The sequence below is a fragment of the Vipera berus genome (genome assembly GCF_964194415.1).
Source record: "Vipera berus genome assembly, chromosome: Z".
Lineage (NCBI taxonomy): Eukaryota > Metazoa > Chordata > Lepidosauria > Squamata > Viperidae > Vipera > Vipera berus.
The window spans coordinates 122152929-122180661 of record NC_138205.1 but is presented as its reverse complement, the minus strand read 5'-3'; the positions used below and the strand labels follow the sequence as shown (position 1 = coordinate 122180661).

Below are 27733 nucleotides of genomic sequence, written 5' to 3'. Positions count from 1 at the left end.
TCAATGAGCGGCACCGCTTAGCGGCCACAGGGTCCCCTTCCGACGCCTGGGAGAAGGCAATTTAGCATCGAGGCAGCCAAGCAGGAGACGCGAAGCCGAGTGGGACAGCTTCGCTGTAAAAATTCTGCAAGCCTCCCGAAACGCTTCCAGCCTTCTCCCGCGAGTCCCGGTGGCGGAAGGGCGGCTGCTTTCAGGAAATTCTCCCCAGCAGCTCCGCGCGAGTAGCTTTCCCGAACTTCATTCGCTGCCGGCGATTGTTCTTCTGATGAACTTGAACTAAGATGATGCCATTAGCAGTATGGCTAAGGAAGGCCAAGACCCTCTTGCCCCCAGCAAAAGCCCCCCACCCTACTTCTGATAAAGTCTGTGACAAACATGGCATTTTCCTCCCGGGAATCTGAGAAACTGAAGATTAAGAAAGAAGATGATAGAGAAGATACAGGGACAAACACCACCCCTTTTCCCTGAAAGAAAAAGTGCCTTAAAAGAAACGTCTGCTGAATGTGTCTAGAAGAGAATAAAAAGCCAAGATCAGGGTGAGGGATCTCAGAGCTCTCAGAAAGCTCTGTTGAGCGTATTCGGGGGGGGGGGGACAATTGCAAAGCAGAAGAAAGGCTTCATCTATAAATGAAATTCATAAAGAAAGCTCGTCTGGAAAAGAGGAAGCACTTAACAACCTGGGGGGACTTTCAGTAGTCTCAAAAAGTAGAAGGCAAGAAATTGGAAACAATTCGCACTGTTTGAAAACTACACCAAAGAAACCTACTACGTATTTCTGTCAAGCAAGACAATAAAGAGCCAAGTTGGCCAGGTGGCAATTCAAGACATGAATCCGTTATGTCAAGTTCAGGAGCAAAAGTATCCAGACCAAAGGATAAAAAAAAAATATTCAACAGGCTCCCAACAATGAGACAGCTGTTTCTAATAAAACTAATAAAAGTTCTGGTGGTGGCGTTAAAGAAGATTCCAAACCAAAGTTATAGACTATCAAGACCTGAACATGAATTGGAAACTCAGCAGATTTCCAAGGTTAAGAAGCCAGTGACAGAAGCAGAAAAGAAAGCTTAAGTATAGCATAAGAGAACTTTCCAAGCCAATGACTACTTCCAAATATGTTCATACAGGATCGAGTTTTGAAAATGAACTTTATCAGGAATCAAATGACTCACAGGTTCCAGTAAAAGAGAAAACGGATGTTCAGAATAAAAGGTTTTGGAAAGAAAATTACCAGTCAAAACACAGATTTAAAAGCAAGTTCATCTTTTCAGAAATTGGAGAGCAAAAAAAAAAAATAGTCAAGTTTCTCCTAAACAGTTAGGTAAAACGTCTGACTGGAATAGCCAAAGTAAAAAAACAATATTGGAAATCAGAAAACCATTGGAGATTGGTCTCAGAAGATTCAAAATATGAAAGTGAAGAGACCAAGCAGAATAGCAACAATCAGAAACCTCTTGTAAAAGGCTTTAGTGCTGGCACAAAACAAAAAAAAAACATGGAAGATGGAGAGCCACTGGTTGCCTTTTCACAAGAATATTCCACCCCTAATCGCAGACTTTCAGAAATGATGGAAATATCAGCATCAACAACAGAATTTGTGATGTATCCTCCTCATTTCTACAGCCAGAAAATGAATGATTGTACAAAATACCAGACAAGCAATCCAAAGCCAACACATTATTTTACAAGATCCCCTGAAAACATTTCATATTCCAATAATCTCTATGACATTTCTTTAGAAAGAACAATAAATGCAGCAAAGGATAAAAAAGCTTCAGTGGATTGTGTGCAAGAGAGAGAGTGTGGCCACACAGCTCTTTTTTGGACTATAAAGAGAAAAAAAGACCTCAGAATATGGAAAGAGGAACATATGTTTCCATCTTTTCTTCATCATGTAAGTCAGATTCTTTCACTAATAATTGTGTAGACCAAGATTTGCCTACGAGCTTGCCCAAATATTTAGAAGGCAGCTTTATTGACACACACTGCCATTTGGACATGCTATATTCAAAAACATCTTTCAGAGGAACTTTTTCTGAATTTAGGAAAAGATACAGCAGCACCTTTCCTAAAGAATTTCAGGGCTGCATAACTGACTTTTGTGATCCTTGTACTTTAAAAAACAACTTATGGGAAGATTTATTAAAGGAAGATATGCTTTGGGGAGCATTTGGCTGCCACCCCCACTTTGCTTGTTATTACACAGATCTTCATGAAAGAAATCTGATGCAGGCAATGAGACACCCCAAGTCTATTGCTTTTGGTGAAATAGGACTGGATTGCTCTTATAAATGTCATACAGAAATTCCAAAGCAGCACAAGGTTTTTGAGAGGCAACTGAATCTAGCTGTTTCCTTAAGGAAGCCATTGATCATTCACTGCAGAGACGCTGATGGTGATCTGTTAGAAATCATGAAAAAGTATGTACCCAAAGTTTACAAAATACACATTGTTTCACTAACCGCTATAATGTCATTGAACCACTTTTAGACTACTTTCCAAATCTAACTGTTGGATTCACAGCTTTGCTGTCTTACCCATCAGCAAATGAGGTTAGAGATTCTGTTCGAAAAATCCCATTAAACAGAATAGTGGTAGAAATAGATGCACCTTATTTCCTTCCTCGACAGGTGCCAAAACATGTAAGCCAGTTCTCACATCCAGGGGTAGCACTGCACACAGTGAAAGAGATTGCCTGCCTGAAAGAAATGTCATTACCTGCCATGTTAGCTGTTCTAAGGCAAAACGCCAACAAAATATATGACTTGTAAGCACATCAAAAGAAAGGGGGAAGAACTAAACAGGAAACTCTTTTGTAAAATGACTGGATTCCTTTAAATTTATCTTGTAATGTAATTATAAATTTGGGCTTCTACACTAATACTGAATACCCATTCATAGGTAAAGGTAAAGGTTCCCCCGCACATGCGTGCTAGTCGTTTCCAACTCTAGGGGCCGGTGCTCATCTCCGTTTCAAAGCCGAAGAGCCAGCACTTGTCTGAGGACGTCTCCGTGGTCATGTGGCCGGCATGACTAGACACCAAAGGCGCACGAAAAGCTGTTACCTTCCCACCGTAGTGGTCCCTATTTTTCTACTTGCATTTTTATGTGCTTTCGAACTGCTAGGTTGGCAGAAGCTGGGATGAGTAACAGGCTGTTACGCGGCACTCAGGATTCGACCTGCCAAACTGCTGATCTTCTGATCGACAAGCTCAGCGTCCTAACCCACTGAGCCACCACGTCCCTTTTCATAGCTTTTATTAATTGCACCAATTCTGTTATTTGTTCCTGCTGTTTAAGGTGCCTCGGTGTTAATTTCATTTCTGATAGCTTTATGTTTAGTTGCTGATCCTTGTCAATGTTTTAATTTTTCAAGAAAGAAAACAGAAACATACCTAAATCTAAGTATTTCTTCTGAGCGGCAAACCACTTAACTGCTGCAGTAAAAACATTACCCATTCATGTAACATGTTTGTAGAAATAGCCTTAAAGAAGTAATGAAGTGTCTGTCCTTTTCTAATTGGCTTTTTTCAGCATGTTAACCCATTTGCTCTTTTCAAAGATAGAAATAAATGATGAATTATTTTTTAAACAGAAATATTGTAAGATACACAAATATTGTTTACAAACACTGATAGTAAATGCCACAGATGTTCCCTAGCTTCATTCTGCTGAAATGAAAAATACCGACATACATGCAGAATAATGAAGCAAAGTTAAGAGAATAAAATAGGATGTCAAGGTTATTCATGAAAAACTGATTGAGTTTTAATTTGCATTTGGATTTTGTAATTTTAATCTTTTCGGAGAATTCTTCATTAGATAAGTGATTATATGCTTCTATAATTTTATATACTATTTTGACTTTGAACAACTTATTATCACCTCCCATTTTTAATTTTTCAATAATGTCTCCAAGCTTATGTAGACAGTTCTTATTCACAGAAATAAGGATTATGGTTCAAACAATCATTCAATCTGAACCACTTTTTTTTTTAGAAAATGGAAAGAATCTAAAACAAAATCTACAAAAAATGTTCAGGTCAATCACCAAAAGGAAGGTCTTCACAGTATATAGATCTATTACTGCCCACATCACTTGTAAGCCATTTGTACTTTCAAATCTAGGATGAGAGCCCTAGAGGTTGGTACCTAGCTGTACTAATTGTCATAAACCTAAAATAAGTATCCATTTTCAGGTTCCTGCAGCATCAGTTCCCATTTTAAATTACAGGTAGTTCTTGACTTAACAACCATTCATTTAGTGACTGTTTAAAGTTATAATGGCACTGCAGAAAGTGGCTTGTGATCAGTTTTCATACACACCTAACTACTGCAGCATCAGGTCTTCAAACTCGGCCCTTTTATGACTCATGGACTTCAACTCCCAGAATTTCTCAGCCAGGCATGCTGGCTGAGGAATTCTGGGAGTTGAAGTCCATGAGTCATAAAAGGGCCGAGTTTGAAGACCCCTGCTTATGTGATCAAAATTGGAGCATAGTCCCAGGGTCATTTTTAATCTTTCCAGCCAGCTTCTAAGAAGCAAAGTCAATGGGGGAAGCCAGATTCACTTAACAACCGCATGTTCACTTAACAATTGTGGCAAGAAAGGTTGTAAAGTGAGGCAAAAGCTCACTTAACAAGGGCCTTGCTTAGCTGTGGACATTTTGGGCTCTATTGAGGTTATAAGTTGAGGACTACCTGTTGTTGTTGTTGTTGTTAGCTGCGAAGTCGTGTCCGACCCATCGCGACCCTATGGACAACATTCCTCCAGGCCTTCCTGTCCTCTACCATCTTCTGGAGTCCATTTAAGCTCGCGCCTACTGCTTCAGTGACTCCATCCAGCCACCTCATTCTCTGTCGTCCCCTTCTTCTATTGCCCTCGATCTTTCCCAGCATTAGGTTCTTCTCCAGTGAGTCCTTCCTTCTCATTAGGTGGCCAAAGTACTTGAGTTTTAGCTTCAGAATCTGGCCTTCTAAAGAGCAGTCAGGATTGATCTCCTCTAGGACTGACCGGTTTGATCGCCTTGCAGTCCAAGGGACTCGCAGGAGTCTTCTCCAGCACCACAGTTCAAAGGCCTCAATTCTTTGGCGCTCAGCCTTTCTTATGGTCCAACTTTCACTGCCATACATTGCAACTGGAAAGACCATAGCCTTGACTATACGCACTTTTGTTGACAGGGTGATGTCTCTGCTTTTTAGTGTGCTGTCTAGATTTGCCATGGCTTTCCTCCCCAGGAGCAAGCGTCTTTTAATTTCTTGGCTACAGTCCCCGTCTGCAGTGATCTTGGAGCCCAGGAAAATAAAATCTGTCACTACCTCCATTTCTTCCCCATCTATTTGCCAGGAATTGAGAGGGCCAGATGCCATGATCTTGGTTTTCTTAATGTTAAGTTTCAACCCAAGTTTTGCACTCTCCTTCTTCACCTGCAACAAGAGGCTCTTTAGTTCTTCTTCACTTTCTGCCATTAGAGTGGTATCATCTGCGTATCTTAGGTTGTTGATATTTCTTCCGGCAATCTTAATTCCAACTTTTGATTCATCTAGCCCTGCCTTTCTCATGATGTGCTCTGCATATAAGTTAAATAGGCAGGGCGACAGTATACAGCCTTGCCGGACTCCTTTCCCAATTTTGAACCAATCAGTGGTTCCGTGTCCAGTTCTCACTGTTGCTTCTTGACCCGCATATAGGTTTCTCAAGAGACAAATAAGATGGTCTGGTACTCCCATCTCTTTAAGAACTTGCCACAGTTTGTTGTGATCCACACAATCGAAGGCTTTAGCATAGTCAATGAAGCAGAAGTAGATGTTTTTCTGGAACTCCCTAGCTTTCTCCATGATCCAGCGTATGTTGGCAATTTGATCTCTAGTTCCTCTGCCTCTTCGAAATCCTGCCTGTACTTCTGGTAGTTCTCGATCCACATACTGCTGGAGTCTAGCTTGTAGGATTTTAAGCATGACTTTACTAGCATGACAAATGAGTGCAATGGTGCGATAGTTTGAACATTCTTTGGCACTGCCTTTCTTTGGAATTGGAATGTAAACTGATCTTTTCCAATCCTGTGGCCACTGTTGAGTTTTCCAAATTTGCTGGCAAATTGAGTGTAGCACTTTTACTGCATTGTCTTTTAAGATTTTGAATAGCTCAGCTGGAATACTGTCACTTCCACTAGCTTTGTTGTTGCTCAGTTTTTCTAAGGCCCACTTCACTTCACATTCTAGGATGTCTGGCTCGAGGTCAGTGACCACCTCATTGTGATTATCAGGGACGTTAAGCTCATTCTTGTATAGTTCTTCTGTGTAATTTTGCCACCTCTTCTTAATCTCTTCTGCCTCTGTTAGGTCCCTGCCATTTTGGTCCTTTATCATGCCCATTTTTGCATTAAACGTTCCCTTCATCTCTCCAATTTTCTTGAAAAGATCTCTGGTCCTCCCTATTCTATTGTTTTCTTCTATTTCTTTGCACTGTTCATTTAAGAAGGCATTCTTATCTCTTCTAGCTATTCTCTGGAATTCTGCATTCAATTGGGCGTATCTTTCTTTTTCTCCCTTGCCTTTCGCTTCCCTCCTTTCCTCAGCTATTTGCAAAGCTTCCTCAGACAGCCATTTTGCTTTCTTGCATTTCTTTTTCTTTGGGATGGTTTTGGTTGCTACCTCTTGTACAATGTCGCGAACCTCTGTCCATAGTTCTTCAGGCACTCTGTCTATCAGATCTAATTCCTTAAATCTATTTGTCACCTCTACTGTATATTCAACAGGGATATGATTTAATTCATACCTGAGTGGCCTAGTGCTTTTCCCTACTTTCTTCAGTTTAAGCCTAAACTTTGCAAGGAGAAGCTCATGGTCTGAGCCACAGTCAGCTCCTGGTCTTGTTTTTACTGACTGTATAGAGCTTCTCCATCTTTGGCTGCAGAGCATATAGTCAATCTGATTTCTGTGTTGACCATCTGGTGATGTCCATGTGTAGAGCCGTCTCTTGGGTTGTTGGAAAAGAGTGTTTGCTATGACCATCGCATTCTCTTGACAGAATTCTATCAGCCTGTGCCCTGCTTCATTTTGTACTCCAAGGCCAAACTTGCCTGTTATTCCAGTTATCTTTTGGCTTCCTACTTTAGCATTCCAATCCCCCATGATGATAAGAACATCATTTTTTGGTGTTAGTTCTATAAGGTGCTGTAGTGCTTCATAGAACTGGTCAATTTCATCCTCTTCAGCACTGGTGGTTGGGGCATAGTCTTGGATTACTGTGATATTGAATGGTTTGCCTTGGATTCGAACTGAGATCATTCTGTCATTTTGAGGATTGTATCCCAGTATTGCTTTTCCTACTCTTTTATTGACTATGAAGGCTACTCCATTTCTTCTGAAGGATTCTTGCCCACAGTAGTATACCTGATGGTCATCTGAATTAAATTCACCCATTCCTGTCCATTTTAGTTCGCTGATACCTAAGATGTCAATGTTCAGTCTTGTCATCTCTTGTTTGACCACGTCCAACTTTCCTTGATTCATGGATCTTACATTCCAGGTTCCTATGGAGAAAAAATCTTTACAGCATTGGACTTTCCTTTCACCACCAGACACATCCACAGCTGAGCGTCCTTTCGGCTTTGGCCCAGTCGCTTCATTCTTTCTGGCGCTACTAGTACTAGCCCTCTGCTCTTCCCCAGTAGCATATTGGACGCCTTCCGACCTGAGGGGCTCATCTTCCAGCGTCATATCGTTTTGCCTTTTGGTACTGTCCATAGGGTTTTCATGGCAAAGATACTGGAGTGGGTTGCCATTTCCTTCTCCAGTGGATCACGTTTTGTCAGAACTCTCTGCTATGACCTGTCCGTCTTGGGTGGCCCTGCACGGCATAGCTCATAGCTTCATTGAATTACGCAAGCCCCTTCGCCACGACAAGGCAGTAATCCATGAAGGGGGACTACCTGTACCTACCATTTTCTAGGCCACATAATTATTTTCATAAAGCTGCTGAACTCTGTGGCAATTTTAACTTCACATATGATGTCTGGTGTTCATTCAAATTTTCAGATGAAGCTCATAAATCCTCTTTCCAATTCTCCAGATAAACTTCACAACTTGCAAATGTGCTTTTTAAATAGAATAGAATAGAGCTGGAAGGGACTGTGGAGATCTTTTAGTCCAGGCCCCTGCTCAAGCAGAAATCATGGACACACCGTCTCAGACAAGTGACTGTCCAGTCTCTTCTTAAAAACCTCCAGTGATGGTGTGTCCATTGTAAAGTCGCGTGCTTCACAGAGAGGTGGACACAGAGCTGGGTAATGATGAGTTTATTCAGAACAGAACGAACTGGGGAAACAGGGGAACCTGGCGTCTATTTGTACCTGCCCAAGTGGATGGCATCCAATCAGTTCAAACCTGGGCTTCCCGCCAGTGCAGGTGACCAATGGGTTTAAATCCTGGCTTCCCGCCAGGCTGACCATGCCTGGGGCTGTCAACAGCTTAAGTCATTAGGCTTATCCCGCGTGAGCGGTTATCGCCCGGAGCTGTCCAACCCCCTGCTGATCTGCACCATCCTCCTGCTGTGCTGTCCTTTGTGTATGCTGGGAGGCATACACTGCATCCATGATTTCTGAAGTCAAGCTGTTCCACTGGTTAATTGTCCTCACTGTCAGGAAGTTTCTCCTTAATTCCAGGTTGCTTGTTCAGTTTCCAACCATTGTTTCTTGTCCACATCCTCTTCCACATCTACACCAGAAATCTAAAATAGTACACCCATTCATTGTAAATCCTTCCATTCCCCACCATCCAGTCAGAGCTGAAGAAGCTTCTTGGATGAGAAGTGAAACATCTTCAAAGAAAAACAAGAAAGTCCAGTTGCCTCCTGAAAAAGCACCTTTGGGATAACTATGACCTGGATGACTGAGAATCTCCATAGACACCCCCCCCCCCATTCACTAGAAGACTGAATTGGCATACTGTATCCCATTAAACCTTAATTTGGCTCATTTGATTTTGCCAAATGCTTTGTTCAATCCCTGGGCGTTGCAATCCCTAAACATCTGAACACATTTTTGTGTGACTATTAATGTGTTTCATCCATTGACCATCCATTAATGTGGATTATCCATTAACCATAAGTAACCCTTATCAGAGATAGGATGTGCCTAAAAGACATCCATCTAAATAAGAGATTCTATCCTACAAAAATGCACACCCTCTACTTACACAAGACAGCTTAGAATCAAGGAATAAGTAGTGAGCTTTTCTCTTAGCAAAGTTGATAGCCACATTCATTCTCTAGCTGTTCTGATACAAAGTCTGCCAGCATGCTATGTCACCATCACTTTACTGGCAAGGGCTCATTTATCACAAGTTCCAAGCCAACAGTAAACGAAATTATGCTTTCAAGAGTGTTTTTTATGCAAAAGGGTGCTTTGAACCTAGAATTCCCTCAAAGCAGAGTCAATAATTGAAAAAACGGAGGGATAAAAGAGCGAGGGGAAAAAACAAGTAATTTTCAAACAGAACGAGAGGAGCAGTTTAAGGTGTTTATTTTAAACTCATTTTCCAAATCTTTTTTGGATTTAACCTGCATACCTATTAGCTAATTAAAGAGGAAACACATGGTAGGTTTTTCTTTTTAACTTGTTGCCCCATTTTGAATTAACTCAAATCCCAGGAAGAACAACAAAATGTTTTCTTTGTCCTGTTTAAATTAAGATCCAGGAAAGACATGTTTACAAACAGCTTAACTGCTTTAGTACAAATATTGCTTTACATTCTTATGTCCAGTTTAAAAAAAAATCCCTCTGGATTTCTTCAATGAAATCTTCGGGGGGGGGGAATTATTTGCAAGCAAGTTGGGATCAGTGCTACTGCTGGGCTTTAATTTATTTGTATAAATTAAAGAGAGAAAAGCCCTGCAAACAACCCAGGAGAACGACTTTTTCCACATACTGGAAAGACAGGGCTATAACCATGGGAGCATGTTCTTTAAAAAGCTTCTCCTGTAGAGTATAATTCCTGGATAGATTTGTAAGAAAAGAAACTAGTTATTAAATAATAAGACTTCAGAGCTTCATACTAACTTCTTAAATCGCATCTGCTAAGCCACAGGACCCAACCTTTTCGGCACCAGGGACCAATTCCATGGACCGGAGGGGACTTGATTTTGTGTGCTGCCTGCATCTCGTGGATGGGGCTTTGCTTGTTTGTGTGGCCCATTGCTGGCATGCCTGGTCCTGGTCCACAGACAGGGGGTTGGGGACCCTTGTGCTAAGCAATTGGCAACCAGCAGAGACAATTGGAAAACTGCTGAGGGAGCAAGGGCTAGCAAGTGATGTCACTTGTGTTATGGTGACATTTGCACAATTTTTTTTTAAATTCCATTTATATCCCGCCCTTCTCCGAAGACTCAGGGCGGCTTACAAGCTTAGCAGTAGCCTTCATTCTATGTATATGCCTGCTTATTAGGGCTTTCACACACCCCAAGCGGCATTATTACAATGCATATAATTATTACAATGCATATAATATCATTTTGGTTGTACTGGATTATTAATAAATGCTGATCTTAGAATGGAGGCATTATATGATACACTTTGAAACTATAAACAGCCCAGCGACCTGATTTTACACCAATCGCAACAGTGAATACTTCTCAAGGGAAGTTCTACATATACGCATAGTAAAGATAGACATAATTTTTACACATTGAGAGAAGAAGGAATCTATTCTGTCCGATGGCTATAACTGCAATGAAAAGAATGAAACTGCCCCTTATTTTATTCTCTTACATACATATATTGTTCTCTCCTAAAGGGAAATCAATACATTTTTCTAAACACACATTTCCCTGGAAGTTATTTCTGATGCAGACACAAGTCAAATAACATTTCTAAATAAGACAATTTAGCACTGTTAATAACTAATATCGTAAGACTTTTATAATATATTGTAATACAAATAATATTGTTGATCACCCAGATTAGTTGTAATCTACAGGTTTACGTGGGATTAATAGGTCAAACAGGCAGAAACAATCTCATGAGCTTGGGAAGGACTTGATAGGTGGATAAAAATGCCAAATTCAGTCTAAATATCTGGCTGTGTTACCAGTCACAACTACATAGTGATCTTCTGGGTAAAACCTAGAGTTAATTCAATTCACAGTATTTATATATTCCCAGCTGAACATTTGAGGCCATGTCTTGCTCTATGTTGCTTTTATTTTATGGCGATAGGGACATTACAGTCTTAAAAACTTAATGGAAAATATATTTGTGTGTGTGCAAAGAATGTGGAAAGTAAAGGCCGTGTGTGTATACACACACACACACACACACACACACACACACACAGACGTGTGTGTGTGTGTGTGTGTGTGTGTGTATGGAAAAAATGTCGAAAGTAAATGCTTTGTGTGTGTGTGTGTGTCTTTGTTTCTGTGTGTATGTGTGTATTTTTTTTTTGGAAACCTGAGAACTAACTGCTTATCACTGGATGGACACTAGCTTTGATGCCGATCTAAAAATGTACAGAATGTGCCTAAACTCAATTAAGAATTGTCTGTGAAGGGAGAAAAATCACTTAACCGCTTCAAAACACTTCCTTTCTTCCATTCTGGAACTGATCTTTGAACAAGAGGAGGGCAGGCAAGAGCTGTCCTAACTTTTGTCTCTTTGAAGTAAATTGCCTGCCAACTTAATCTATCATCTCAGTGCAATTATATAACATCTCCAGATCAAAACTGACAAAGAAATAATGTTTAGAACCAAATAATCTATTTATGATACATTTATCCATATTTTCCTTCAATGAAGGGAAGCACTGGCTTCATATAACTTTCTTGGCAAGGAGTCAGTAATTATTTTCCCTAATCTGAACCAGGAACATCTACAGGGGGGGTGTCAAAAAAGTCAAGATGGTGGCTACAATTATATAATCAAAGCCAAGCCGTTTTTACATACACCATCTTAAATATAGATGGAACTTCAATTATATGGTTGTAGCTGCCATTTTATTGTCCATAGGGTCGCGATGGGTCGGACACGACTTCGCAACTAACAACAACAACAAAGCTGCCATTTTGACTTTTCTGACCCATGCGGATATCCCCCAGTGTATATCAGAATACTCATTATCCCACATTACAAAACAAAACTGGATTTGCAGAAGATTAAAGGATTTGTAGTCAGATATACTGAACGTCTAGCAAATAAGGTATCTTGTTCCTTAATATATCAGGAGGTATTCCCATTACAATTACACAGTTTTGACTGTTGTCGGCATTGCTTCACGTGTTAATAGTTTTCAAGGAGAAATGCATATACATACACATACGTACAAATACCCATACATTTATTTATTTATTTATTTATTTTATCACATTTATATACCGCCCTTTCCCGAAGGACTCAGGGCAGTTTAAAAGGGTGAATTAAAAAACAAAGATACAAAAGTTAAAAACAGATTTAAAAAATTATATTCGTCCCTGCATAAGTAAAACCCCAGTTAAAATTAAGATTAAAGCTAAAATTAGAATTCTCAGCCTGGGCCAGAGAGCTCGAAGAGCCAGGTCTTCAGGTCCCGGCGGAATGAACGGAGGTTGGGGGCAGTCCTCAGCTCCACTGGCAGCTGGTTCCAAAGGGCAGGCGCACCCACTGAGAAGGCCCTATCCCTGGGTGTCGTCCACCGGCAATCTCTTACTGGTGGCACCCTGAGAAGACCCTCCCTGTGGGAGTGCACTGGACGAAGGGAGCTTGATGCCAGCAGCAGGTGTTCCCTCAGATATCCCGGACCCAAGCCATTTAGGGCTTTATAGGTCATCACCAGCACCTTGAATCTCACCCGGAGGGCAATCGGAAGCCAATGCAGCTCACGGAGTAGAGGTGTTACATGGGAGTATCGGGAAACCCCCATCACAACTCGCGCGGCCGCATTCTGCACCAGCTGAAGCCTCCGAGTGGTCCTCAAGGGCAGCCCCATGTAGAGAGCGTTGCAGTAGTCTAAACGGGAGGTCACGAGCGCATGAGTGACTGTGCGTAGGGAATCTCGGTCCAGATAGGGTCGCAACTGGCGCACCAGGCAAACCTGGGCAAAAGCCCCCCTGGTCACGGCTCCTATATGGTCTTCAAAATTGAATCGTGAATCCAGGAGGACGCCCAAGTTGCGAGCCCTATCAACGGGGGGGTAACACCTCACCCCCCATCGTTAGAGATGGAATAGTCTGGTTGACCCGAGATGCTGATATGCATAGCCACTCAGTCTTGGCGGGATTGAGACGAAGCCTGTTTCTCCCCATCCAGACCTGGACCGCCTCCAGGCAACGGGACATCACGGCGAGGGCATCGCTGGGTTGGTTCGGGGTGGAAAGAAAAAGTTGGGTATCGTCACCGTACTGATGATACCCCACCCCGAAACCACGAATGATCTCACCCAGCGGCTTCATATAGATGTTGAACAGGAGGGGCGAGAGAACCGACCCCTGAGGAACTCCACAAATGAGAGGCCTCGGGGCGGATCTCTGCCCTCCCGTCAACACCGACTGCGAACGGCCCAGGAGATAGGAGAACCACCGTAAAACGGTACCTCCCACTCCCAACCCCCTGAGACGCCGCAGTAGGATACCATGGTCGATGGTATCAAAAGCTGCTGAGAGATCTAATAGGACCAGGACAGAGGAACAACCCCTGTCCCGAGCCCTCCAGAGATCATTCACCAGCGCGACCAATGCCGTCTCCGTGCTGTATCCGGGCCTGAAACCCGATTGGTACGGGTCCAGATAATCAGTTTCCTCCAGGAACAGAGGAAGCTGATGCGCCACCACACTCTCAACAACCTTCGCCAAAAAGCGAAGGTTGGAGACTGGACGATAGTTATTTAAAACAGCCGGGTCCAGGGCAGGCTTCTTGAGGAGGGGTCTCACCACCGCCTCCTTCAAGGCGGCAGGGAAGACACCCTCTTTCAAAGAAGCAGTTATTACTGCCTGGAACCAGCCTCGTGTCTCCTCCCGGGCCGCATAAACTAGCCAGGAGGGGCACGGATCCAACAAACAGGTGGTGGTGCTCAGCCTCCCCATGATCCTGTCCACATCATCAGGGGAAAGAGGATCAAACTCAGTCCAGATAACATGCTCAAGACTGTCCGATTCCTCCACGTCAGACTCTGCCCAGTCAGAGTCCAGACCGGTCTGGATCTGAGCGATTTTGTCCGCCAGATGATGACTAAACTCGTCGGCTCGTCCCCGTAAGGGATCCTCCCTCACCTCCTGATTAAGGAGGGAGTGAGTTACCCTAAACAGGGCGGCCGGGCAATTATCTGCGGACGCGATGAGGGCAGCGAAGTAGTTAGACTTCACCGTCCTTATCGCCGCAAGATAAGACCTTATAAAGGTTCTTAACTGCAATCGGTCAGATTCGGATCAGCTGGTCCTCCAACCGCTCTCTAGACCCCGTCTCTGACGCTTCATCTCCCGGAGCTCCGCAGAGAACCACAGAGCCCAGCGGTATCTGCGCCGGGTCAGAGGTCGCAAGGGTACAACACAGTCAAGTGCCCCAGCGGCCGCCCTTTCCCAGGCATCCACTAGGGCATCGACTGGACTGTGGGTAAGGGTGATGGGTATAGACCCAAGCACCCGCTGGAACCGTTCTGGGTCCATTAGGCGCCTGGGGCGGAACCACCTGGTCGGTTCCGCAGCCCAGCGGCAGGGGGTGGCATAACGGAAGACCAGCCGCAGGAGATAATGATCTGACCATGACAGGGGAACAATACATACACAAAAACAGAGACCCAAACCTTTTAACTAAAAGGGATCACTTCATACTGACTAGCAAGCTCTTTTTGACAAATTGTTATTATTTTAACTTTATACTACCCAACTCTCAATAACTCTGGGGGTTTCACAACAATGGAACAAAAAAAATCACAATAACACCAATAAAAGATAGGGTAAATCTAAATTAGTGCAAGGGCCACAGACTGAAAAAAACGAAGTGAAGGCTCTCACTCTCACACCAAAAACTGGGTAAAGAACCAATCTCCATGGCTCTTCTAAACAATAGCAACTTTGGAGCTGTTCAGATTTTGGGGGAACCTTGTTCCAAAGGACAGGTGCTACTGTAGAAAAGAAGAATCTGCAGGATAGTCCTATGTTATCTATGGCCATTCAGATTATTCCTGGATTAGAATATCAGCAGTTCCAGTCAGCATGCCCAATACTGTATGGATGAATTCTAAGAGCTGTTGATCCACAATAGTGGAAGGACACTTTTCTCAACTTATTAATACTTTAAATAAAAAATAATAATATATTGCAATAGCGGTACAAGTTCAAACGTTTCACCATCAGGCCAGCATCAGATGAAACTGAAAAACAAGGTGGTCGTTTCATTTCTCTTTGCATTTTACTAAAATTGTTTCAGTGGCACCTCCTCTGATTTGTTAAGAGTAAATAAAAAGGTAAAGGTTCCCCCGCACATGCATGCTAGTCATTTCCGACTCTAGGGGCCGGTGCTCATCTCCGTTTCAAAGCCGAAGAGCCAGCGCTTGCCCGAGGACGTCTCCGTGGTCATGTGGCCGGCATGACTAGACGCCAAAGGCGCATGGAACGTTGTTACCTTCCCACCGAAGTGGTCCCTATTTTTCTACTTGCATTTTTACGTGCTTTCGAACTGCTAGGTTGGCAGAAGCTGGGACGAGTAACAGGCGCTCACTCTGCTACGCGGCACTCAGGATTCGACCCGCCAAACTGCCGACCTTCCGATCGACAAGCTCAGCGTCCTAACCCACTGAGCCACCGCGTCCCTTATTAAGAGTAAATAACAAAAGCAAAAATATCTCAATATCACATATATTTTTATTTGCTTATAATTACACAAATTTACATGGTTGTCTAATGCATGATTCCAGGCAGCTTACAAGATTTCAAAAATCTATCACATAATAAAAACCCATACAAAACTCCACCCCACCCACACTAAATTCTGTTCACAAAACACACACATTCGCAATTAATTTACTTATGGTCATAGATCAAACAAGAGAGTCAGATACAATAATCAGGCAATATGATAAAGAAGATTCAGAAAGGAAAAAGACAGAAGAGAAATAATAGGCCAAATTCAAAACTAATGGCAGCCACAACTGAACAGAACTGAGCTGCTTTCATTAATAGCTGACATAAAAGTAGACTTCGGTAATATGCAGAAAATATATTCTGATATATTTATAAATTGAGCAAAACACATAGCTCCAAGTTTTGGCTGGGGCACCCAAATTAATGGGGCAATAAATAATGGAAATATTCAGTGAAACCAAACATTCAGATTTTCATACCAAAGGCAAAGAGCCGATTTATATTTTTTAAAAACATTAATGGAAATTGAATGAGAGTGTATGAAAAATAATATATAGTTGCTATTATGCTAGCTACTTCTAAATGCAAAGGAACCAACTGTATTAAGGTAACATTTCATTTCTCTAAAGATGCCATTCTTTTTCAAAGTCTTTTTTAGGAGAAAGAAGAAAGGGACAAGAATAGAAACAGAACACTTTTAACAACTTGAAATTGATTTAGTTGATATAAAATATTAAAAATTGGAGAGGCTGACACATGAACTTTCACATGCCCCACATGGTTTTGTATAAAATATTCATTTCTAAGATGACGGAAACATCTATATAAATATTTAAATATATATATACTCAACTCACATTTTAAAATTCTGTTTAGTAATAGTTTAAAAGAAAGATGACAAAATATAGGAAGAATAGTTGGAGAGCTAATTATCCAGTAAAAGATGTCTGTCTCTTTCAATAGTACACAAATTAAAGAAATAATTGGTTCACCTGTAAGTGAGGTAAAAAGATGTTTAATTGCTATGGAAATCAGTCAGTTCCACTCAAATTTAATTGAGCATAAAGAATTTTTGCAACTCACATGCAAAGCACATGCACACGCACGCACACACACACACACAGAGATACACACACACAGAGCACCCTCTGCTGATAAAGAAGGAAGACATTAACTTTCACAGGTGACAGGAAGAACAGAAGAATAATTGAATTTATATGGCCAAGTGTGGCTGGACACAGAAGGAATTTCTTTCCAGTACATAAGCTTTCAGTGTACATACAAGTAATCATGATAATCATGATCATATACAACAAGAAAATACATTCATCATAAATCATGAAATACAACACTTCATCATAAATCATAAGATACAATGCTTAGTGATAGTCATAGAGTACTAGCTAAGCAAACAACATAAATCATAGTAGGATACTAAAAAACAATATAAATTGTAAGATACAAGCAACAAAGTTATAGTCATAAGAAGATAAGGATAGGTAATAGGAAAGATGAGGAGTATTATGGTAATACAGTTTTACTAAGTATTTTGACAGTATTGTAGGAATTAGTTGTTAAGCAGAGTGATGGCATGGGGGGAATAACTGTGCTTGTGTCTAGTTGTTCTGGTGTGCAATGCCCTATAGCGTCATCTTGAGGGAAGAAGTTGAAATCGTTTATGTCCAGGATGTGAGTGGTCTGTACAAGACAGAGATATTTGAGGAACTCAAGACAGAAAATATGAAAATTCTATTTACAATTAAAATTTCTGCTATATGAAGTATCCTGAGGCAATAGTACTTAGAAATATAAGAATAATAATCCTCCCTTCCCCAGGCAAAGCTGGGAATAGCTAATTAAACGTACTTTTCTCAACGGAAAAAAATTCCCACACTTTTCATTCATCTTACTGACCGTCTTAGAATTGTGTTTTTTTTTAAATCCCATTTATATCCCGCCCTTCTCCGAAGACTCAGGGCGGCTTACAATCTAAAGCACAAATCAATGTGCTTAGCAATAGCCTTCATTCTATGTATATGCCTGCTTATTAGGGTTTTTGCCCCCCCCCAGCGGCATTATTACAAAGTCAGCTTATTGCCCCCAACAATCTGGGTCCTCATTTTACCTACCTCGGAAGGATGGAAGGCTGAGTCAACCTTGAGCCTGGTGGGACTCGAACCTGCACTAATTGCAGGCAGCTGGTGTTACTTAAGGAGACATTAGCCCACTGCTCCACCAAGGCTTCCATTTGCTGCCATTGTTCACTATATCACTGAATTCTTTAATTGGCTCTTACTCCTTTTTAAGAATTAAGCTGAAAATTAAGGATATAATAATATAAGCCCTCCTAAATCAATTGACAGTGAGATGGACAGCATATAAATTTAATAATAAATAATTTTAAGAAGCACACCGATGTTTGAGCTTTTTATCATAAGCTTAATTTTGGAGAATAGCGGCAATTAAGGTATAGACTAGCTTGGACAGTAACCACTTCACTTTTGTGCGGAGACTAAAGTACAAATAAAAGCACATGTATTAATTGTATCTGTTTTTTTTATTTTTTGTTTTTTTTTGCTTAAATGTGTATGTTATTTGACTCCAGCAACTCTCATGGTTTATAAATTGTTAAAAGACTTAAAACCAAGAAAAAAAAAAGATAAAACAGAATACAAATGGTGATGAGTCAACAAATCCAAATGAGAACCAAGAAAGAAAAAGAAACATGGCTTCAACTTCATTTGTCAAAGGCTTTTGGATTCTTTGGCGGGGAGGGGGGAGGGGAGAGAGAATCCAGAGGCCAGGCTGTCCTATAGAGAAGGTGTACTTCTGGGGTCCCAATTTAATCAAAGGAATCTGGTGTACATCAATTCTGCCAGATCAGATTGTCCAGGCAGATACTAGAGGAAACAGAAGGTCCCTCAATCAAACAAATCCTATTACCAACTTTTTGTGCCACTTATTAAGAATATAATAGTAGGAAAAGGTCTGTTGCCCTGTTGCTCAAATGGAGAAGCAATCATTTGGGAAATTATTTTTTCAGTAGCCCCCTTTGGACAATATATACAATATTAGAATTATTTGATCAAATGAACTGCTGACTTGTGATTTTAGGTTTGGAAGAAATAATCCTCCCATTTGGTCTCCTTCCTCAAAAATGATGTTCCAACGAAGCCAGTCCTCAGCCTGACTAATTTATTCATGAGAGAGTCAATGTAAATACCACCAATATAAGTAAACATTGTGTCTCATAGCAGTACACTTTGACCATAGATTATCCTTCAGAAATACCAGTTAAGAAACAGGCCCTGAAAACATCACCAGCAAGACAAATATTTTTGCACTGAAATAAGGTTCACTGGTATCAGTGCTAATTATTCTTTCTTAAGCCTACTTCAAAATAGCATGCTTAAGATTCATTCTGATTCAAACCTACACAATCCGGTACATTGATCTGACACCAGAAAGTTTCTTCTCTTAGAATAGCATCCTCTATGGTAGCAACTTGGGTTGTGAAAGTTGGATCTAAAAAAAGCAAGACAGGAAGAAAATCAACTCGTTTGAGCTATGGTGCTGGAGAAGGCTACTGTGTATTCCATGGACAGCAAAGGTAACCAACAAGCAAAAACTGGAGCCCATAACATCAGATATGTCCCTTGAAGGCAAAATCACAAAACTGTGTCATTTATTTTAGCCATATCATTCACTGGAGGGAGAATTCACTGGAGAAAGTAATTGTGCCTGGAAGAGTTAGTGGCAAAAAGAAACCAGGCCACCAAAGAACACAGTGGCTGGACACCAACAAAGCTGACACCAACCAGAACATAAAATAACTCAAAGAAGTAGTACAAGGTTGTAAGATGTGGAGAGACCTGGACCATAGAGTCACCAAGAGTCAAACATGACTGAATGAATAACATCACCATCAGGTTTGAAGACATTTCTTAACATTTTTTTTTAGTTGAAGTGACAACCATTTGACCTTTGTACTTCCCGTTGTCCATTTGAGCAGCCATGCCTGTATTCAACTGTGTAGTCAGGAAAGTTAATCTCACTAAAGATTATAAAAATAGGTTTACAAAACTTCTTGAAAAATCAAAAAATCAATGTATTGGGGTCAGTGTCAAATAAGAACGCTGGGGCTTAATTTATTTATTCAGTGACATCATCATTACACATACTGGGCAACATTCCTTTGATCAATTTTAAAAAATTACTTGTAATTTGAATATAATTCAAAATGTAATATTTAAAAGACATCAATGTCGTCTCTGAGATAACCAAAGCATGGCCTGAGATCTATTAGGCTGACACTTTGAATAAAACAGCTGTTACAAGACACAAGCCTAGATCAGTGCTGCTTTTTTAAAGGGGATTGTTTGCCTGGAAAAGCAAGCAAAACCCAGGCCTAAACGAGGCACCTTTTCATTGTACATATTGGACTGAATTCCTGGCTAATAAATTTCCCCGCACCTTTGTCTGAATGAAGGGAGGCAAAGGTCTACATTTTCTCACAAGCATGCACAAGCCTCATCCTAAGTCATATGGCTTTCTACCTCTAAATCTCGTCCTTTATTGACTTAAAGAGTTTGTCTGAGCGACAACGGACATTGTGGATTTGTTACTTCTGTCATCTTTTCTACCAGTGCACTTTGCTTCAGATCAAAGTTGAAAGCTGTTAAAAAAAATACACAAACCACAGTGACAAATAGCTTGCTTTGTTTGACATAGCAAAGCAAACAAAAAATTGCTTTAGTTAACAAAAAAAATTGTCCTCTTTTCTGCCTTAACTCTGAAGGCTAAGATGCTAAAAACTACACATTCATTTCATGATCAAGCAATGAATCTTTTCAATATTTTAAATAGGTTGGCAAAAATAAAATCAACCTATCACAGTTTTAAGTTTTTCAAAACTCAGAAAGTACAGTTCTAGTTTCCCTAAAGGAAACATCTTGATTTTTAAAATATTTTCTCTGCTTTAATATGTTCTCTACAATTGCATACTATAAAAGTCTATGTATAAAATAATGTTAGTATTTAGTAAACAAATAACATTTTAAAAAAACTTTCTTACTTTACTTATTATGACATACCACAAATCTGAGCATATGTTTCATAGAATTGGAAAGCAAAGCCAAAATTTAACTATAAGGCAATCTGATCATGGAAATTCAATCCACGTAAAATACACCATACAAATACATTATTGTACCTTCTTTGATTGTACAAGATATGGCTTGCTTTTCACAAAGCAGTAGAGAATCATTGTTCCACAGACTGTTGGTGAAGCCTATATTTTTTATGGGATATTGACAAAATAAATATAATTGATCGATTAATTCATGTAATAGATCTGACTATTTTTGTAATTGATTATCTCTTTTATGTTGGTTCACAAATGGTTTTATTTTTGTTATATTATAAACTGACTTCCAGTCCTTTGAAGCAGTCAGTATGGAAATCACTGGAGGGAGGGACAAATGGCTAGATTGAATGACTATGATTGGCTGGCTACAGTCTACCCAAAGTTACATAATAATAGATATGGTATTACAGAATTGCAAAGGAACGCCTGAGCCCACATTTCATATTAAACAGATATGTAGTTTGCTTTTCTGTGACTTAGCATGTTAACATCTAAATGCAGCCAACTGTGGTTTATTCAATAGGCAACAGTGAAAACAAATCTTAGCTTAGTATTATGTGTGAATTAAATGAGTACACTGGAAGCAAACTGCGCTAAGAAAATTAAATCTGAACTTCCAACATAGAAACAATTACCGTATTTGTTCTTCATAGAACAATCTTTGTAATTTTTATCCTCAGAAAAAATACAGATCAGTTTTTATGCTTGTTCTATGCATAAATGTTTATGTAGTCTTTATCTGGGTCATATATTATTTATAATATTAATATAATCTTAGTATAATATCATTTTTGACTAAATGGTGGTAGAGATGTTAAAATGAAACAATTTGATCTAAAACCAAAGAAACACACAATTCATTGATTCACACTGTATTAGCCCATGATTTGTTTAATAATTAGCTGTTCACACAACATGCTAAGCTATATCTAGCAAACAATCTTATGACTAAGCATAAAATTTGAATCCCACAGCTATGTAATATATACCCATAAGGTTTTATTTGTATCTTTTCTAAGAAAATCCCCATCTCTCCTTCACTGTTGCATAGCCAATCCCTGTTGATATCAAAATGAGTTTCAGAAATTATTTTCAGTTAGCAAAGACGCAGCTGCTCCAAGAATGCTAATATTTCAATTTCACTGTATAGTCATCAATAATGGTATATATAATTTTATTCCATTGAATCACCATGAGTGTGTTTGAGAACTAATGCATAAAAATGATCACAAATATTAAGTAAATAGCATTTGCAAAAAAAGAATAAAAACATCAAAAAGCTTCTTGTTTATCATCATCATCAAGCTTTTGAAAGAATAGTTTCAGTTCTTTGTTGCTTATGGTGTAATCAATTTGTTTGTCTTTAAATGCCAGAGGAATATTGACTATATATTGGGGGGAAAATGAGCAAAAAAGGTAAAATACTGGAATCCTCAAACTGGGGGGGGGGGGAAACCATATGATACTAAAATAAATATCAAAATTACTAAATGAATATTGGTTTATAAAATTCATATTTTAAAGAAACACTTAAATCACCAAATGAGATAAATGCATAATGTAGAATACAGATTAAAAATTGTCATTGATAAAACCTATGCCCGGGAAGGTATATTAAATAAAGTTTTCTTTCTCAGAATGTCACACAAACATGACTTAATCAAGTTTTGTACAGTCCTCAAAACTTTCCATGATTTTTTTCAAATGGGAATTAAAAGATTTCTGCATGCAAATCATGAATCTTATTTAAGACTAGCTGAGCTGAGAAGGCTTTTTTCAGCTTGGTGTCTTCCCAACTGTTTAAATTTCAATTCCCCTAATCCCACGTCAACAATCCAAAATAGCTGGATAGTATCCCAGAAAAGATATCTTTAACAAGAAAGGGGAACATGCTTGTATCCTCAGACAAAATGTGATTTAAGAAACTATATGAAAATTTGAGAAAATTTCAGTTGTATGTAAAATATGGTTGATGGCTTAGTGTTTTGTGCAAACTTGCCAGTTCTGATTTAATTAATAAATTATGGATAAATAAACCATGGTTTAGGATGCCATTCTGTATGCCCACTCATCCATTTTTTAATGAATCCCTTACAAGTACATAGGTACAGCACCTAATGGATCTTGGTTAATCTCAATAAAGAGATTAAATACAGTTTGAACCTGGTTGTCCTTGGATATATCTTGGGTAAGAAGTCAGTCAAAAAACCCCTTGGGAACCATACAGTTTGGAAAAAATCTGCACTATGAAGTCATCAGGACTTGAGCTTCATTTGAGGGACATTATTTTTATAGTCCCTTATATTCAAACCTAACTGCTTGTACATCATCTTTAAAAAAATTGTTTAATCAAACCACCCTATAGCTGCAGATCATTTGAGCAGTTTACAATAAACATGCCAAAAATTTTAAAAAAATCCAATTTGAGTTTAAACATAACCAATAAAATGAAATGAAAAATAACGACATCATACCAAACTAGGCAGCAGCCAGGGAGTGGTCAAAACCTAAGGTAATAAGAATTGATTAGGGCACCAATGAAGAAGCTTGGGAAAACAGCCCTTGGCAGCTGAGGAGCGACTTCCAGAGAAAAGGATCTCTCACTCCTAGAGACTAGCCTTATCTCACCCCAGATCTCAAAGCCACCTAACCCGGGGAAAAGCCTAAGGGGCCAAGCTCACCAGGTGTCTCAACATCCCTCCTCAGCTGCAAACTGTTATCAAACCTGGGCTGCAAACATCCAGACGACCCCTAGGTGGCTGCAAAGAGGCACCACATTCCCACCTGGATTCCCTCAGCTGCTACCTGGCAGCCTTGGTGGGAGAGGCCTCTGGGAGGCCCCGCCCAAATGCCCCCTCCCCCAGAGAGGGAAGCGCGCGAGGCAGCGAGAGGACAGGCACGGGCTTGCGCGTCCGTTCGCGCGCGCGCGCGCCCTAAAAAGAATCGGCCGGCCTTCCGGGGCTCGTGTGAATCTGGTCGCTTAGCAACCTGCTGCGCGCTCGAGCCGGGCAGCAGCAGCAGCAGCAGCAGCAGCAGCAAGAGGGAAAGAAGGTGTCTATCTGCAGGGAAGGGAAGTGAGTGTTTCTGATTCCTGAAGGGAGAGAAGGACGCCTTCAGAATAATATTAGCCCCAGAAGCGCCTGGGGTGGCGGCAAGTGCTTGGGTACAGGGGGGAGGGGACACGAAGAAAACGGAAGAAGTGCAAGGGATACCTATTACAGCCATTTTGAGATGATGGACTTCAACTCCCAGAATTCCTCAGCTGGCATGCTGGCAGGGGAATTTTGAGAGCTGGAAGTCCACACGTCTTCAAGTGACCAAAGTTTGAAAAACACTGTTATAGGGTGCCGTTATCGTTGTAGATTAGTGTCCCAACATAGGGTACCATTGAAGGCCTCATCTTTGGGGTGGGATTGGGGAGTTTTCATATTCTGGATGCCCTCATGTTCTTCAAATCCTCCACTAACAATGATTGGCGCTGGAATTTCAATCCCCAATGTTTGAGATATTGGCAGGCCATCTAACACATGCACTTCCCAAGCTTGATTTCCCATCCAACTATTAAGCATACATAAGAAGGAAGCAAATAAAACCTGGCATACAGATTCACCACACAATGGAAATATACAAAAGAAAGAGGAATTAATGATAGCAGTGTTCCAATATCTCAGGGGCTGCCACAAAGAGGAGGGAGTCAAGCTATTCTCCAAAGCGCCCGAAGGCAGGACAAGAAGCAACGGATGGAAACTAGTCAAGGAGAGAAGCAACCTAGAACTAAGGAGAAACTTCCTGACAGAACAATTAACCAGTGAAACAACCTGCCTCCAGAAGGTGTGAATGCTCCAACACTGGAAGTTTTTAAGAAGAGACTGGACAGCTATTTGTCCAAAATGGTATAGGGTTTCTTGCCTGAGCAGGGGGTTGGACTAGATGACCTCCAAGGTCTCTTCCAACTTTGATGATGATGATGATGATGATGATGATGATGATGATGATGGAGAAGAAGCCATAGCTCATTTCTATGGTACTGGATAGAAGGTAGATTGTTCGTCCTTTCCAAACAAAGGAAAGTAGATGATCCATGATCAGTCCTTGGTCAGACTACTAGCAGAAGCCAATGTCATGCCCTTCAATTCTCTGTCTAGGAAAATGCAATATATCCCAACCCTGTGAATGCTGTGTGAACAATGAATAACTCAATGAAATACCTGAATCCAGGTCACAATCAAATCTTATTTCACACTAATTTACTGTACCAAAATTGCATTTTCTATTGATTCTGTTTACTGTACTTTAAAAATTGAGTCAGTGTAAGATATTTTTCATATGCCGTATAATATTTTAAAACAATTACAGTACTATAATACTAAATGTACACAGTGGCTCAGTGAGTTAGGACGCTGAGCTTGTCTATCAGAAGGTCGGCAGTTTGGCGGGTCGAATCCCGAGTGCCGCGTAACAGAGTTGAGCGCCTGTTACTCCTCCCAGCTTCTGCCAACCTAGCAGTTTGAAAGCACGTGAAATGCAAGTAGAAAAATAGGGACCACTACGGTGGGAAGGTAACAGCGTTCCGTGCGCCTTTGGCGTCTAGTCATGCTGGCCACATGACCACGGAGACGTCCTCGGACAAACGCTGGCTCTTCGGCTTTGAAACGGAGATGAGCACCGGCCCCTAGAGTCGGAAACGACTAGCACGCTTGTGCGGGGGAACCCCTACCTTTAATACTAAATGTGTCAGATTGCAGGATAGGAAAGGTACTTACTCTTAAAAGGCCATAACTTTGATGGTGGTTGTTGCTATGAGTGAATAATATTTTGCAGTAAAAAGGAAAATGGATCCCTGCTCCAATGACCTTGGGGTGCTAAGTGATGATAGAAGATAATAGAGAAAAAGGATATTTCCTTTGCATTGTTTGTGTTTAACTTTTGCTTCAGTGGACAATGATGGTAAAGAAACTAGGCAAATAAAAATATTAATTTTAAATAGATAGCTTTTTGTTCTTAGGAGAGGTCAATTCTTGCGCCAGTATTGTTTTAAAAAGTACAGAGAAAAGTAACCTGCAGAGACCTTCTGTATTCTGAGACAGAATTGGGGAAAATGTGGCTCTACAGATGCTACTGAACTGTGTTCCTAGCACTTCAATGAATTGGCCAATGCTGAGAAGTCAATGTGTCTTCACCTCTGCTTTCAAAGCCATGGGATATTTGATTTTTTCAAGAGAATCTTCTTCTCTGAAAGGTGTGATTCTCAGAGGCAGAAAAGAAAGAAATATACTAATTCCTTGTTGGATGTTTTATTGCAGGTTAATAGTAAAAATCGTTTGAGCTCTAATATTTATGATATCTTTTTCTGATTTTTCTAGTCCAAAAGCACTCAAGTATCCTTTATTAAACTAAGTTTTAGATTCCAATAAAAAAAATTGCAAATTGAGAGTGGGCAACTAAATTTCATTTTTGATGTGTGCCGTTGTGCCCACAGTAAAAAAAATGACAATAATGGTTATCTTATCTAAATTCAGTGTTAATAGAAGTAACATTAAAATATTTACTCTGATGTCATATGGCTAGAGAGAGTTTGTTTTAGTATAAGAGTCCTTTGGTTCTAGTTGTGCCAGCAGAAAGGGCCTACTTTGGATCCTGTTGGTCAAAGAACTTCAATTTCCAGAAGAAGAACTTTCTAAAGCAGGAGTCCCCCAACCCCCGGTCCATGGCCCCAGAAACCGGGCCATGCAAAAAACCGAAGCCCCATCTGTGGGATGCAGGCAGCGTGTGAAACTACGCCCCCCCTCTGGTCTGTGGAAAAAAACTCCCTGCATGGAACCGCTTCCTCATGCCCCGAAGTTTGGGGGACGCTGCTTTAAAGTAACATCTGTCCCTCCCCTCCTATCCTTCTGCAAGATCCTGAAGACCTGGCTGTGCTGGTTGGCCAGGGGAGCAGATGGGGGAGGGGTTCCATTCTGGAAGTGGCTGCTGGACTGATTCACCCCTTGCTCCCTGCTCCCCTCCATTTTTTTGGTTATTGCATTGATATATTCTCATTGTGTTCTGTTTATTTATTTATTTATTTATTTGTTTGTTTAGATTTATATACCGCCCTTTTCCCGAGGGACTCAGGGCGGTTTACAGGGCAAATTAAAACAGTGCAATGTACAAATTAAAATAAAATTAAATTAATAAGCCCCAAAAGAGTTTAAAATTTAAAATTTAAAACCTTAAAATCCCTCAGTCCAAGCCGGCTAACTCAGCCAGGTTTTTAGGTCCCAGCGAAACGAGCGAAGGTCGGGGGCGATCTGGAGTTCCACAGGCAGTTGATTCCATAGGGCAGGCACACCCACCGAGAACTCTCTCCCCCTGGGAATCGCCCGTCGGCACTCCCTGACCGGCGGGACCCTGAGGAGGCCCTCCCTGTGGGAGCGCACAGGACGATGGGAAGTTGATGCTGGCAGCAGGTGCTCCGTAAGATAATCCAAACCCATGCCATTTAGGGCTTTATAGGTTTTTCATTGTTTATTTTATTTTTGCTCTGTTCACATCCTTTTAATTTCTTTCTTTTTATTGTTGTAAGCCCCCTTTGAGTAGGCCTGCAGCAAGACAGGTGGGAAATAATTTTAACAAATAATAATAATAAATGAGACAGTACCTCTAACACCATTAAGATATCCCCATCCCCATATCCCAGATCCTTGGGAAGGACTCGATAGGCAGACAAAAATGTCAAATCAGTTTGAACGTCTGGCTGACTATCTGATAAACCATGGTAT

General features: G+C 40.7%; 1 protein-coding gene across 1 annotated transcript; it reads left to right on the top strand.

The window, feature by feature from the left end:
• Positions 1 to 1078: 1078 nt before the first annotated feature.
• LOC308679048 (putative deoxyribonuclease TATDN2) lies at positions 1079 to 2768 on the top strand (the record flags this gene model as incomplete). Its single annotated transcript, XM_081346283.1, is given in 3 exon segments — positions 1079 to 1783; positions 1834 to 2440; positions 2443 to 2768. Coding segments are annotated over 3 exon segments (1224 nt in total). The 5' UTR covers positions 1079 to 1492.
• Positions 2769 to 27733: the final 24965 nt, after the last annotated feature.